This window comes from Chiroxiphia lanceolata, chromosome 7, assembly GCF_009829145.1.
Source record: "Chiroxiphia lanceolata isolate bChiLan1 chromosome 7, bChiLan1.pri, whole genome shotgun sequence".
NCBI classification, from domain to species: domain Eukaryota; kingdom Metazoa; phylum Chordata; class Aves; order Passeriformes; family Pipridae; genus Chiroxiphia; species Chiroxiphia lanceolata.
Window position 1 is genome coordinate 36,059,967 of NC_045643.1, and position 15,000 is coordinate 36,074,966.

The window sequence follows — 15,000 nt, forward strand, 5'->3', positions numbered from 1 at the left end:
TTAATGTACCTTTTTTAAAGGTTTAATTTATTACAAATGCACCCAGTACAGGATTTGATTATTCTCTTTATTGCCACAATATCTCAGGCACAAAGCTGTGTGTGCCTGAATATAATCTATTTATTTTGCAGATAGGTGAAACTGTTCACAGAGTAGTGGTTCTCAGAAGCCAAGAAACGGAAGGAGTGTGCAAAAGAGTGGTATAAAAATATTAAAGATTAATGACCACTTTCATGCCAGATACAAACCAGAAGCTCTCCACAGCAGCCCTTAACCTCACGTCTGAAAGAGAACTAAGTGTTTTCACCTGCTAAAATCGCAGTCTGTATTTCAGATGAGTGGCCTTGACCTGAAAGATTTTGTTTCCTATCTGAACCATCCAATCACTCACACCTATCACTCTATGTAAATAAATATAGAAGTGTTACTGAACCGAAAGTCATAAGTAAAGTTTTGGTCTGACAAGTAAAATAAAAAATGCTTACCATGTTTAATAATTGTAATTTTACAACGTATCAATAGTATTTAGTTTTACAAGTAGGAAGATTTTAAACACATTCTTTCCACTAAGATAAGAAAATACATACATGAAAGCTACTTACGGAAGCATCTATTTTATGTTAACTTTATTGGAAAGGAAAAATGGAAAGGTACCTGGAATTTCACTGAAAGTCTCTCCGAGGACGGACACATGGAAAGGCAGATCTTCCTCTTTCAGCTTCATCAAGACTTTAAAAAAAGTTTCAGGGTCTTTGTCATGTTCCCTTAAAACAAACACAACTTATCTCAGTATCGTTTACTTGTGGAATTGTTTTGGTTTTTTTTTTATCAGAACAATATTTCTTTTAAATTGTACTTTTGGGGACTAAATGTCCTCAGTGTAATTTCCCTCTTTTCTTTGCTTACACTGCATGGTTGAACATCTTCCTCAACACAGGATCACAATTGCATCAGATTCTTCTCTCTTCCCTATCTTAAACTGATTCCTTCACTCTTCAAATTACCAAGTGAGAAGGACCGAGTAACATCTCACTCAACTGAAGGTAAAAGCATTTTAAAAAATTGGGTAGGAAGAAAACTAATTTTTTTGCCTGTCAAAAATATGTATATGACTTCCACTACAGTTCATCCTTTTTTTCAGGAGAAACAGGTCAATTGAAAACTTTCCCTAAATGCACAGGATTTCCCAAACTGGAATTTTAGGAATCCATGCTATATTCATGAAAAACTTTCAATCCATTCAGTGCTTTAGGTAAAGAAAGGAATAAACTACCACAAGGCATTTTCTACTTTTAGACTTTTAAGAAGTTAACTAGAAGTTAAAACAGAATATAAGAAACCTGTACTTATTTATAATGTCAGCCGAAGATAATACTAAGGGTTTGTATGGATATGACACTCAATAACATGAAACACAATTCAGGTTTACGTAAAAATAAATTAACTCCCCAATTTTCTAATCTATCTCCTTTACTAGCACAAAATGAGAGGTTCAAAAGGTATCACAAATGATCTAAATTTCCAAATTCCACAATTTATATTAAAAAAGAAATGAGATAATTTCCTCACTCTAAGGTGAATATTATATCTTCCATTTAATTACTCTGCTTTAAATTATTGTATTTCAGACAGATGTGCACCATATGCCTTTAAAATATTTTGGTTTTATTTATTATTTAGAAAATTGCACCTTTTTCCTTCCTGTATTAAGGGCAAATCTATAGTTCAGCTGTCCCGGTGTCTTTCTTCACAGAGTAATTTTGCAGAATGAATCTGTAGGTCTGTGACTCTGCTATATGAAAGATTAATAATTATATCATTCAGGAAATCTGAAGCCGAATGACATCTGCAGCTCTACACGTCTTAATTTCTCATTCAGTCAATATTTTTGGTTTAGGGAACTAAAATAAATTAATCTTATAATTAATGTGACTTCCCTAGGCTGAGAAACCTTCAGGAATTGGGGAGCTTTCAGAATTAGTAGCATTTTCTTAAAATAAAGCCAGACAATAATCACTTTAAGAAGTCCTCCATCCCCCAGGTTTGTTTTGTTCCCAATAATAAGGAGGAATGCAACTGCATAAGCTCCATAATTTGTTTCACATCTGTGAACCAGGAGTTTTCACAGCGGTTCCAGTAACTGAAGTGGATATGAGCACTGGCTTGGAAAGTGGGTTTCTCCCAGTTGTAAAGATCCTAGATCTTTGTCTATTAGTTTACAGCATCCTCACTCTTAAAAGAGCCACCTGTTTCTGGTAGGTAACTTCTGTGCAGAAACATGCTGCCAGCATTCAGTTCCCTCCAAATGCCCAGCTCGTGGGACACGGGATCGCAATTCAGGATTTGGATTTGGCTGGAACGGAACATCCCTATTGTAAATGCTTGCAAGGAAAACAGCCTTGATGCTGGGAGTCAGTGAAATTCATCACAAAGTTTCCCTTCAGCCTCAGTTTCCCAAGGACAGGTTTTTTGGGTGCTTTATATGTGATGCTGTGAGCCCACCCCAGATCCGCTCATCCCGATGGACCGACGCATCCCTGAGCCGGCAGACTCCACAGCCACGATGCCGACAGAGATCTTTCCAAGCTCTTCACAGCCCCGCTATCAGCTTCACAGTCACAAAAAGTCCTTCCAGCAAAGGATATGCTTTCCCTCTCGCTTTCCAGAAGAGACCAGGGGTCCCAGAGGCAGCCAAAAGTGGAGGATGCTGTTGGAGCCACATTGTCAAGGAGCTGGCAGGAGAACACGGAGCCTTACAGCTCGGCGAAGCCACATAAGCTGCACATATTTAGGAAAACTGATAGGAATTGGAAGTTGCAGCTTTGTTTAATAGGTGGGGAAGAACAGAAGGAAAATTTGGCACCCAGAAGGAATGCTGAAAGGGGAAACGTTTCCTCTGCCTCTCTTATGGGTTTCCTGCTGTAGGTGAACCTCCTTCCATACCCTTGTTTAAAATATTTCACTTTTAGGTGATACTCACAGATTTTAGTTATATATTTCGTGAATCTTATAGTTTTTCTATTTGGGAGCTCATCTGATTTGATTTATTATTTCCTGTGACTTCTCCACCCCATAACCCATTTATTTTCAGTAAAGACCTACAGAAAGCTTCTAGTCCTTGCACCTACAGATAGCAGTGTATTATTATTCTTGCAGGTCACTACAGGTATTAGCTGCTCCTGGTAGAAAGTAATAAATAGTACAAGACCACCTCTTTGCTGCATCAAAAAGAAGAGAGCTCTGTTTCTTGGCTGACATGGAGAAAATCATATACAATCCAGTCTGCCTTACTCAGCAACAACTGCTAAACACACCAGATTGCCATAGCAGTGATCGTGGAAAAAGATGAACACAATATGGAATGTCTGTTCTGTAAAGATCTGCTCAAAATGATGTGCACTTTTGGCTGCATCTGTTGCATTTTTGAGCTTTATTAAACAGTATTAATTATATATACTCCATTTCCCGAAGAAGAACTGCAAAACAGTATAAAAGCCTGGTACTAAAATGCAAAGATTTTTTTTTTTAATATACTATGTTTAGGGAAAAAAATCAAGCTAATGTGACTCCAGGGTCTGGCTTTGTTGTTCAGTTGAGGTATTTGAAATGCTTTTGTATTTTCACTTGATTTGATATGCATCTGATAAATGAAAAATAAGAACTGGGCATGGGATGAAGATGCTCTAAATTTCATTGTAAGAACATGCAAACACCAGAATGACCAAACTCCAGCTGTAAATGCCCCAAAACAGACACAGACACCATACCTACATTCAGAATTGAGAGCCCTGCCTTGGAAACACTCCATCTCCTTGTTCAGATACTGCACATTACATTTCTTTTACCCAGGATTTTCTATTTTTGAGTCCAACACCAATTTTAAGAGAGATCTGAACTCTGTCTTAAGAACTGGCTGAAGTTTAGTGATCTGGGCAGAGGGACAAGGTCCAGGGTTCAGCTTGATTTAGTGACTTTCCTTTGTAATCTGAAAACTTTGAAGAGTGTCCTTGAATGGGGAATGTGAAGGTGGTGGGAGCAGCAGCACCAGTGCTGAGCCTCCATTATCTCTGCCTTCGATTCTCTGTTCATAATATGGGTGTGACAATATTATTTCTTCACCACAGAAGGATGCTGTCAGGATTAATTGATGACTTGACATCCCTCTTTTCAGCCTCAAATGATTTGAAAAAGCAACTTCATAGCACTAGGATGATGCTCCCCTATACAATCAATGGTAACAGGCTCCAAAACACCCTTCTGCTCTTCAGGGATTTTGGGAATTCAGCCTGAGCCCTCGAGCCTTACCCACTGACGTGACTGGAAGGAGAGTACATGGAGACCAGCTACACTGGAGTTATTCCCCGGGGATGTAAGATACCCAGTGATGGCGAAAAACATTAAAAATATATATAAAAAATTAACAGAATTTGGCCCTTTACATTATTCAATGCATATTCATCTCCTGAATTCAGTAAGAGACCCATATGGTCTTCTCTGATTTTAGTTTAATTTTTTAAGTATATGTAAACTTATCCTACATGGTGATAATCATAGTTATTTAGGATTTGGAAGAAGGCACATCTAAGCAATGCAATTAGGAAGCAGAAGAGTTGTGGAAAAGACTTGCTCAAAGGGTAAAATAAATGCACTATATTAAAAAAAATATTAAAACCTGGGGTTAATGTATTTAATCAGTAACATAAAAGTGCAAAACTAGGGAAGAAAGTGTTAATACTTGAGGAAATACTATGTACTACATATAGTATGTAATGCTTGTGAAAGCAACAGCCCTGTCGTGACATCTCTTAGAATCACAGAATGATTTAGGTTGGAAAAGACCTTTAAGACCATCGAGTCCAGCCATTAAGGTGCTACATATTCTGAAAGGGTTACAAATAAGCTCAGCTAAAAGCAATATTAAAAGGGTTGATCTTAATCTTCTTAGGACATTTAGCACGGGAGATTTTCAGCAGGAGAGAATCCCAAATTGTGAGGGCACGCAGTAGTATTTCACATTGTACAGTGCCTTAAATCCAAGCAATTCACACTGGGTGCATCTCCTTCTGCCTCCCCATTTCACAAAATCACCTGAATGTCAGATGAGCAAAGGTGGGGAATGGCATAAAATCTTCAGAAGTTGAAGTAGCATTTGAATTTTTTAATTTTTTAAATTTTTTTACGACACGCAGCAAGAGCTAAAAGATTGATTTCTGCCTGCCTACAATGATTACTAGAAAATAGCTGGTAAAATAGGCCACTGAAGTATCACTCATTATTGAGGAGGCTGGGCAGCAGTTGTGGAGATCAAAGACAAGAGCCAAGAGACCTCCAGGGAGAAGAGAAGGGGACAGGGGACATCAACCAGGGAAAGGCATGGCTGCAGTGGAGCACAGGGAAGGTGTGAGGGACAGGGATGGGGGGCTGAGGAAGCCCATGAGCACAGAATCAATAACTAAAAATTAAGGAAATGATGTTTCAAAGACACAGACATTGACATAATGATACTGGTCCTTTACTTTCAGGAAAGTGAAATAGTGATGTGTGAATTTGGCAGCAACAGGGCAGAGGACGTGGGCAAAGCAATGTAAAGGGGAGGAGAACCACTAGAAGAGAAACAAAATCATAAAAAAAATAAATATTCCTGGTGAAAACTAAAAAATTATGGCATATCCAAACCAGGGAGGAAAAGGATAAATCCAGGGTAAACAGAAGAGAAAAAGGAAAAGGCACAGGATGGGGAAAATGAAAGAATACAGAAAAAGCAGACTTGGAGATAGGGAGAAGCTGTAGAAAGTATTTGACAGTGCTAGAGAAAAGGTCAGAAAAAACCAGTAAAGATATAAAATAGGAAGCAGAAGAGGAGAACCAAGAGGAAGAGAATAAAGAGAGCAAAGGCACGTGGTGGCAGGAACAGGGAATCACAGCACAGAGAGGATGGAGAGTAAAAGCATTGTGGAGCAACAGGCAGAAAATCTGCAAAAACCCTTGTCAGAGTTCAAATATGTGAAAGAAAGAAGGTGAAGAAAGGCAAGGACAGTCTCTGCTAGGAGCTGGAAGGTGCCTTTACCCCAGGAACATTCTTGGTTGGGGTGATAACAGCAGGAACTTGAGGTTCTTTCCTGTTTGGCCTGACCTGGTACGGCCGTGGGAAGGGTGATGAGAAGGCCACAGGCTGATAAGAGGGGTCATATGACATCAGTCTCCTGTTCCCTGTATCTTCCAGGGCATTCTCAAGAAGCCAACAGCAGCACATCAATAAATGGTGCAGTCTTTGCATGCACACCCTACAGAACTGAAAACAAGGCTCCACTTCAGGCCAAACCCAACCTAAAGAACAATATCAGGGATTTTTAAATTGCATGATACTACTTGCTGTATTACACTTTGATATTTCACATTTAATCTTGAGCTCAGAAAAATCTGAATATAGGTTTATTGTAATCCAACAACGTTAGAAAGGAGAAGTGTAGTCACAAAAAAATAAACCTGGCCTTCAAACCAGAGAATTGCAGATTTCTGGTCTTTTCCTGACACTGATTTCCCATGAGACAGCTCTGCCCAGGTTTCCCCATCTGCAAGATATGGTCTTAGAGGAGTTTTCATATGGTGAGAATCAGAATCAGTAAATACTTTAGGAGAATAATACTCTTCTCAAAGTAAGAGGACTCCTGTTACAAGCCTATTCATATACATCAAATGAAATACATTCTAGTAATTATTTTCACAGAATACTTTCCTAAATCAAATGACTTTAATATAAATTTTCTATGTTAAGATTAGGGGAGGAAAAAAAGTGACAGAAAAAAATTAAAATTTTAATACCAAATTTGTGGCAACAATGCTCATGATAACTGCAAAAGAGAAAATATTACTGCCAGGAAAGAGCTATTAGAAAAGAAACAGTGGAAAAAGAAATAACTGTGAAATGCAGACATGAAGAAAAAGTTAATTGCTTTTCATTTATTCAATTTATCACAGTATTTTCCCCTCTTTTTACATTTCCAAGATGAGGCAGAGGTAAATATGTAGTTAAGTCCAGTGAATTTTATTTTTCAGCTGATCTGCTTTACAAAATGTCTTTGCTGTAATTGTGCCTCTAAACATTGTCTGGCATCATCAGCATCAAAAGTTACCACAATATCTAATACCCCCTCAGTTCACAGAAAATGGAGTCAAGTAGAAGAAAATGCTTTTGTGTGAAAAAAAGGACCCTACAGAATAAATTTCAGCTGGCAACTGGAGGTCCTACAAGCAAAAAAGGTCCTAATCCTTGCCTGTGCTTGCAGAACACCTCTGCAAGCCAGGAATTAAAAAATGGCACTGGGGAGGCAAAAAGCAGCCAAACAGTACTGGCAAAGACAGTGTTTTATTTTCTATTAGAGCCCACGACGTATTTACAGTGAGGAGTGTGTATTTTACCCTCTGATTTGTTCAAATCACAGGCCTGAGAAAAATGGGTGGCCTTTTGCTTTACGCTGGAAAAGCATTTTCTCCTATCTCGTGTTATCTACAAGAGATTCATAAAAAAGGGGGAAAAAAAAAGAACCTTGGGAGTTTATTGTTTAGATTCTTCTTCTCCCCTCACAACTCATGAAGGAAAAACTCAAAATAAAATATTGCACGTTCTCTAACCAAAGAAACCTCTGGATCAGCATCAGTCATGGAGCCTCCTGCTTATTTCCTAAAGGGAGATTAACCTTTGAAGACAAAGACTGGTGTTTGGTCTCAGTTATGTTGGTGTAAAAATCAATGATGCCTTTCATTTCTTTTACTCCAACTCGGACAGCCTGGCTGCTCCAAAGTAGAGGGTTCAGACAAAAACCCATTTTATTTGAATCTGTAACAAAACCCAGTAACTGCTAGGGACTAACCCCAAACAGTTTATTTAAAAAAAAATTAAAGTAACTACCTTTAGTGTTCCAAAGGTTTCCTGTTGTTGGGATGAGATAAAATACCTGAGCGACTCTGACAGCCCTGATAACCACATACAACATACCCAACTGTAATTCAACTATAAAATACTATAAAAAAGTTATGTAATGGTAACAATAAATGGTTATGAATAGGATAATAAGTAGATAACCATGTACTCAAGTGGTTCCTTTAAAGAATAGAAGAAGTTGTACATAAATACAAATTTATATATAAATTACTACATAAAAACTACATTATTACAGATTTGCCTGAGAATGGTGATCCCACCTTACGAGTGGCTCCTCTCTGATTTCCATGGTGGATTCATGTTACCAAGTTACAACTGTTTAATGCTCCATCACTTGCCTGGGTCAAACACTAAGTCCTGGTCTTTACTGATTAATACCCCAAGAATAATTAGCTCAGGTACCTGAGATAACTCATCCTTATAACAGCTGCCAATCAGGAACTTTTCTGGCACCAAGACCAAGGCTTGAAACTCATTATTCAACAAGATAAAAGTAACTCCAAATCTCACTGCTTTCAGAACGAGGAATCAACTCATTGAATTGAGTCAGCTTTTGCACAAACAGCCGAGAAAAAGCAGTGATTAGAGGACAAAGGGAGGGGGGAAAAAGGGTGAAAACAGGCAGAAAAGGAGAACAGGGAAGAGAAGAGAAAGAGACAAGAGTCAAACAGTGTTGTAAGAAGAGGAAACTAATTAAAAAGCACTTTAAAGGAAGAAACATAACCCTCCATTTACTGATGAAAATAAGGAGAAATATTAGATCACTTGCTCGGAAATATTTGATTTTTGTCTCCTGAAGGCTATTCCCATACTTTGGTCCAGGGTGCTGTGAATTACAGTGGGGGCTGGTGGCACCATCTGCTAAGTTTGCCTGGGACTTTGTATTACAAAACCTCTTCTGTCCTTGCTTATGATGTTTCCCAAAACTAAGGCTTATCTTGGACTATAATCTTCTAGAAAAGTTCTGCCCAAAGTTTCCCAGAACGTCCAAGAACAAGATGAAAAAAACCAAAACACAACACTACCTAGTAAAACTGCAAAGCATATCTTGGATGTATTAGATTTTAAATAAGTCTCTGTTTTATGCATTTGAACGTCTTTTTGTTTTCAAGTAAGAACTGAATATTTGGATGTATTTGGTTTTCAGTCCAAGATATGCTTTTTGTTGCATGTGTTGGAAATCTTCCTAAAAGCGTAGCCAGGCCTTTGGAAAATGTCTTTTTGTGCCTGGTCACTGAACAATGCCCATGTCTTGGGCACACCTTAGGCTAAAGTTGAGCAGGACAGTCCTACTGCTGCAGGTCAGGCTGCCAAAACCCAGGCAGGATCTAATATCTGAACTATGAACACAGATGCTGTCTTCACTTTCAATGACTCATCTGCTGCACTCAGAATAAAATGACTGGACTTTGCAGATTAAAGAACTGGTGCATATGCACTGAAAATAAGGAAATAAACAAGGAATATACAAGCAATAAACTTTTCTAGTTTGATTAAAACTCTTAGATTTGAATCAGAAAAAAAGCAAAGGGATCTGATTAATATGACCAGCTATGAAAGAATAGCATGGCAAAGAAATAGGGAACTGAGTGAAGAAGTAAAGGAGATGGGGAAAAGATACAACACAAAGCCAGTTCATATTGGGGAAAATGGGAAACCAGTGTAAGAGACCAAGAGGACAACGTGAGTTGGACAAGGGGGCCTTAGGAGAAAAGAGGGACCAGGGTGTTGTTGAAGGTCCCTTGCAGAGACAGGGAGTGAAAAGATGGAGACAGAGAAAGGCTGAGGAACTAGAGAAGACTGAGATGCAAATTTGCTGCACGTGACTGTGTATGAGGAGATGCCCAGGGAACTGAGTCTGGCAAAGACAGAAGGAAGAGGTTTGAAAGGCCAAAACAGATTAGGTGAATGGAGTAGAAAAGGATTGCTTTGATAGCCATAGGTGGAAGAGCCTTGAGAGAACTCCTTAATCCCACCAGTTCACGTGTTTCTGCTCTAAGACTTGGGTTTCACAGCTGTACAAGAAAGAGAAAAGACACCATGAGTTTCCCGCCATGGGAAAACAGAGAGCCAAGCTTACTGGAGCTGTTAAGGCAAACTGATGCATCTGTTCCAAACTTAAATGATCTTCAAATGTCCAGGTGATGCAGTTGTAGTCTTACATTAACTAAAAATCAGTTTCTCAATCATGGCTCAAGCATTTATTGTAACAGGTTCCAGAGGATGGCACTGAAGTGGCTACCCTGTGAGCAGCTGGATAGCAGAGAGGGATTCACAGCATCACAGAATCATGGAATGGCTTGGGTGGGAAAGGATCTTAAAGCTCATCTCATTCCAACTCCCTTGCCATGGGCAGTGTCACCCCCTACTAGATGAGGTTACTCCAAACCCAACCCAACCTGGCCCCGAAGGAAGGTTTTCATGTGTGGTATTTCAGGTAGAATCTCGATATTATTTAACTTTTTTATTATAGGTAAAACCATCCCATGGAGTCAAAAACCTCTCACAGGGCATGAATTTCGCTTTTGTTACAGGTAACAGTGCTCTTACAACCTGATACAATGGCTCATTAAGTGCAGCCCAGGTAAGATGCTGCTTCAACCTTGTCTTGACAGGAATTGGAGAAAGGTTTTACACCAAACTGGTCTAAACACAATAAGAAGCAGAATTGGGCCACAGAGCTTAAATACAGAAAAGAAAGTGGAGTGCTTAGTACAAGTGAAAAAACCAAGTGTATTTGGGGAAACAGTGAGTAAAAAAATAAGTTTCATTTTAATGCGATTCTTTTTCAGCCTATTAAGTTCTCCAGTATCAGAATGAAGTCTGCTAAAAGTTAGTAAATAAAGGCTTTCAGGAGAGTTTTATTAAATCACTCATGACTTATCAAGTTAAAACTCCCACTCAGATATCTTAATAAAACTTTCAGAGAATATATTTAATTTTCCTGGAAATCAGAATCCAAATACTAACTACAGGAGTTACTGTCAGCTAAGCCACCAATCAGCTTCCTGTAAATAGAATATTTGCCAACAACTTGAATTAGTTCTCTGAAGTTTCAGTTTCTGAAGGTCAAATAACTATGTAACTGCTTAATAAAGAAGCAAAGAAGTACCTCTAAATATCTCCAAGCTCTGATGGGCTTATATTCTGCTCCTTAGGTGAGGTATTAGCAAAGCTTATTTATTTTCATTTCCAAGGCTTTTATTTGCTCATTCCCTTGTGGTAAAGCTGATTTCCATGATGATTCCCTTCTTAATTTTAATACCCTTTTTACTCATCATATAGACATAAGAATTTTCCATAAAATAATGAAACCCTTCCAAAGGAAATGAAGACAACTAGGAGAGGAAAGTAAACTACAGCTTACTTCTTTTTTTTTTTTCCCTTTCCCAATTAATTGATCCACTGTCATATGCATATATGAAAGATTTTTTTTAATGAAAGGAAAATAAGGTTAATTAACATAAAACCCCTCACTCCTTGAGATGTTGAATTTTGTATTTTATCCATGCTGCCTTAAGTGCCTTGATATCCCAGTAATGACCTAGTTCTCCTAATGAGTAACATTAACCCCTGGCTGTAGCTGTCCAGGACTTAATTGTCAACTGGAGCTGAAATAGGAGAGTTTGCCGATCAGCAGGTATGTGGTATATTAACTCATGTCATTTCAGACCCTAATAAATAAATCTGTTGCTAAGGCAACAGGAACATCAGCTGTATCACTTTTTTCTTCCCCCCCCCCCTTTTTAAAGGAAACTGCCTTTCACACTGAGCTTTTAAAAAAAGGAAATTAGCTACATGTAACCGTAATTAGAAGAAACATCGTCTCTCATCTCAGGAACATATCTACATTAATGAAAAAAGGCATTCAAAAAGAGGACTGCTTTCTGCTGTGACCAGGGTAACCGAAATTATTTCCCTCGACTGAGGGAACGCGACTTGAAGGATACATCTGAGTGGGAAGAGATCACAAAATATTTCAGCTCTTTGTGTTTCTGAGATAGTTCCTCTCTCCTTTCGCACGCTGCCGATGCCAACGGAGCAAACTCCTTCGACGATTAATCAGGAGCCCAGGCAATTGAAACCAGAGGAGAAAAAACACCACTCAAACCCAAACACCTTCACTGCCCTCTGTGGATCTTTTGATACGACTGGCAAACATGCAATTTATTGGAAAGCTAAAAGATCGGAGAATCACAGAATAATTCAGGTCAGGAAAGCCCTCAACCATCATCAAGTCCAACCATTACCCCAGCACTGCCGAGGCCACCACTAACCCATGTCCCCAAAGGGCCACATCTACACATCTTTTAAATTCCTCCAGGGATGGTGACTCCACCATTGCCCCTGGTAGCCTGTGACAGAGCTTGACAAGCCTTTCCATGAAGAGATTTTCCCTAATATTCAATCTAAACCTCCCCTGGCACAACTTGAGGCCATTTCCTCTTGTGGGAACTCACTTCCTGCCTCAGTTTCTCTACTTCTAAGTTAAGATCCCAACTACTCACATAGAAATACTAACAGATTCAAGTTTTTATAGAAAGGCAAAGTGTACACAAGTGCAGGTAGTCCAAATATTTTTGTGTTCCATAAGGTTTGTGAGGGAAGATCTTGGTACTCTCTGTTTGGCTCGGGTCTCTCAGCCCCTCACAGGTGAATGTCACTTAATTCCTGCCATTCTATCACAGGATTAAGTGTTTGCCTTAAAATTTGCAAAACTGATAGGTTTTAATTTAGTTTGTAGCTACAGGATGGTTCTTCTGAATCTCTAGTTACCCACATCTCAATCAGAGAGCAGGTAGGAAGGAAACAGAAGAGAGGCTCACAAGGCCAATTATTGCTCTTGGAACAGTTATTTTAGGCTCTGCCTATACTATAAACATAACAAAATACTCAAATTTATATCTGGCTTTACAGCTCAAGAATGCAAAAGCAATACAAATCATCTTTGTTTGCCATTATCATCATTTGAGATGTTTTCTCCTCTGGACTATTAACTGTCTACAGCCCTTCGAAGAAATGTGCTGTAAGAAAGAATTGATGCTGAGGAGTTCAGAACTTAGCAGAACTTTCACACCTTCATTACATGCTGAACATTTCCACAAGCTCTTAAAAACAGTGATCAAGGAACAGCACATCTTCCACTGGAAAGGTTCAATGTCCCTAATCCCTCTGCTGCAGGAAGACATTTCAAGGTTAGACTTCACTGAATGAACAACCAAAGAACAGACACTTCCAAATTGGCCTTCCAGCTAAAGCTGAACTTCTCAGATTATTGCATTAACTTTCTTATTTGTTATTTGGTTGAGTCACTGTCCCTGGAGGGATTTAAAAGACGTGTGGATGTGGCACTTGGGGACATGAGTTAGTGGTGAACTTGGCAGCGCTGGGTTGGAGGTTGGATTCGATGATCCTCAAGAGGTCTCTTCCAACCTAAACGATTCTGTGACTCTAAAAAACTAGTATCTGCCCTCAGACTTAACCCCGGTTTGCATGAAGGTGAAGTTAGACCACTTTCAAGTGTTCAAGAAGGACAGTTGTCAGCTTCTACACAAATGTATCCACATACACGTTCATGAAACAGGTTCATTCACTGCATGTCATCTGTATCTCAGCCCCGGTGACCACTGTTTTCTTTGGGAGTATTTTCTTAGGCACTGCTAAAAAGTTCTCATTTTGAAATTGTTAATTTACATCCTTTGGGCTTTCTATCCTACCTGGTACCTTCTAGTTAAAGCTGTATAAACCCTTGCATTTTATGACTATTTTTTCAGTCTGTCTAATCTATTCACCACATCTACTTGTTCTCTGCAGGCTGTTCACAAAGTAGAGGATGCCTGTTGAGCCTAATGGCACTTCTGGGTACTCAAAAGTGATTTCTAGGTGGACCACCTATTCTTTCCTCTTCTGTTGTCCTGCCACAGCTGCAACTTGATGGGATAAGCTTTGGCCCAAAATATTTGACAGCATGAGGAAAATATGAGTCACTGTATATTCTCAAGTGTCTCTATATGCAATGGTTGTGAATTGTGAATTCAAACAGTAACTACACAAATTCTGTATTGTGCTGCCAAGACAAAGAGGAACAAGTTACTATTTAATACTTGTGTTTTATATATATGTATATATAAAATATTATTTATTATGTATTATGTAATATTATATATTATGTATCATTTAAAAATATATTTTATATATATAAAATAAAGACAAAATACTATTAAAAATCCCTTCCCAAGGACTCTCTCCAGAGTGAAGAAGGTCAGGTCCTCACAGTGGGCAGCCACATGCTGGTATAGCACATGGTGACAACACCACCACCTTTCCTCCACACACTCATTTCTTTGTGATACCCTATATTAAAACCAGACAACTGGGTACAGCACTATCTCTGCACACACCGCCTTCCCTTACACCAGACATCTTCAGATAATTGTTGCCATCTAGATTTGCCTTTTTTTTTTCTTCTGAATTTTCTCATCATGATTTCCACCACTGTTCCTCCTGCTCCCATATCTCCTGCCCCCTGTCCTTCCCCACGCTCTTGTCACACACTGGTAGGTATGACAAGAGATAACAGCCTTATCAGATCTTCCACGTGAATTGACAGCAGCTATTTGTTTGCATGTGTGTGTAAATTCTTGCAGATTCCCCGTGTGATTTTTTTTTATCACACCCGTGCAATTAGGGGAAGAAGAATTGATTTCTGACAACTTTCTCTTATCAAGCATTTAACTGCTGAGATGATACAGAGCACACAGGGAAAAAGAAAAAACATAAGGTTTAGGTGAATGACTTGAGTTCAAAGCAGCACTGCAGGTCTTCTCCATGAAAGAGCAAAGTAAAGAGCCACCAATCTTATAATAAAATTACACACATGCCACCTGGATGACATGTCTGTGGCCAGGGGTGCAACAGGTTAGCAGCTTCACACATCCACTGTCATGCTCATACGCAAAGGGAGCTGAGGAACATGCTGGTGTACCTCAATTACAGCAAAAAATAGGTTTGGCAAACATCTGTGGCCTCACTGGGGACAGTGAGAGGGAATAATGGAT

General features: G+C 39.0%; 1 protein-coding gene across 13 annotated transcripts in view; it reads right to left on the reverse strand.

Moving 5' to 3' along the window:
* The window catches only part of GTDC1 (glycosyltransferase like domain containing 1), a 179,272-nt gene that overhangs the window by 17,084 nt on the left and 147,188 nt on the right, over positions 1–15,000 (reverse strand). For all 13 annotated transcript variants that reach the window (XM_032693233.1, XM_032693229.1, XM_032693222.1 and 10 more), the window contains one exon: positions 655–764. In XM_032693233.1, the coding sequence (XP_032549124.1) occupies positions 655–764 (110 nt within the window). The remainder of the gene's footprint in view (positions 1–654; positions 765–15,000) is intronic.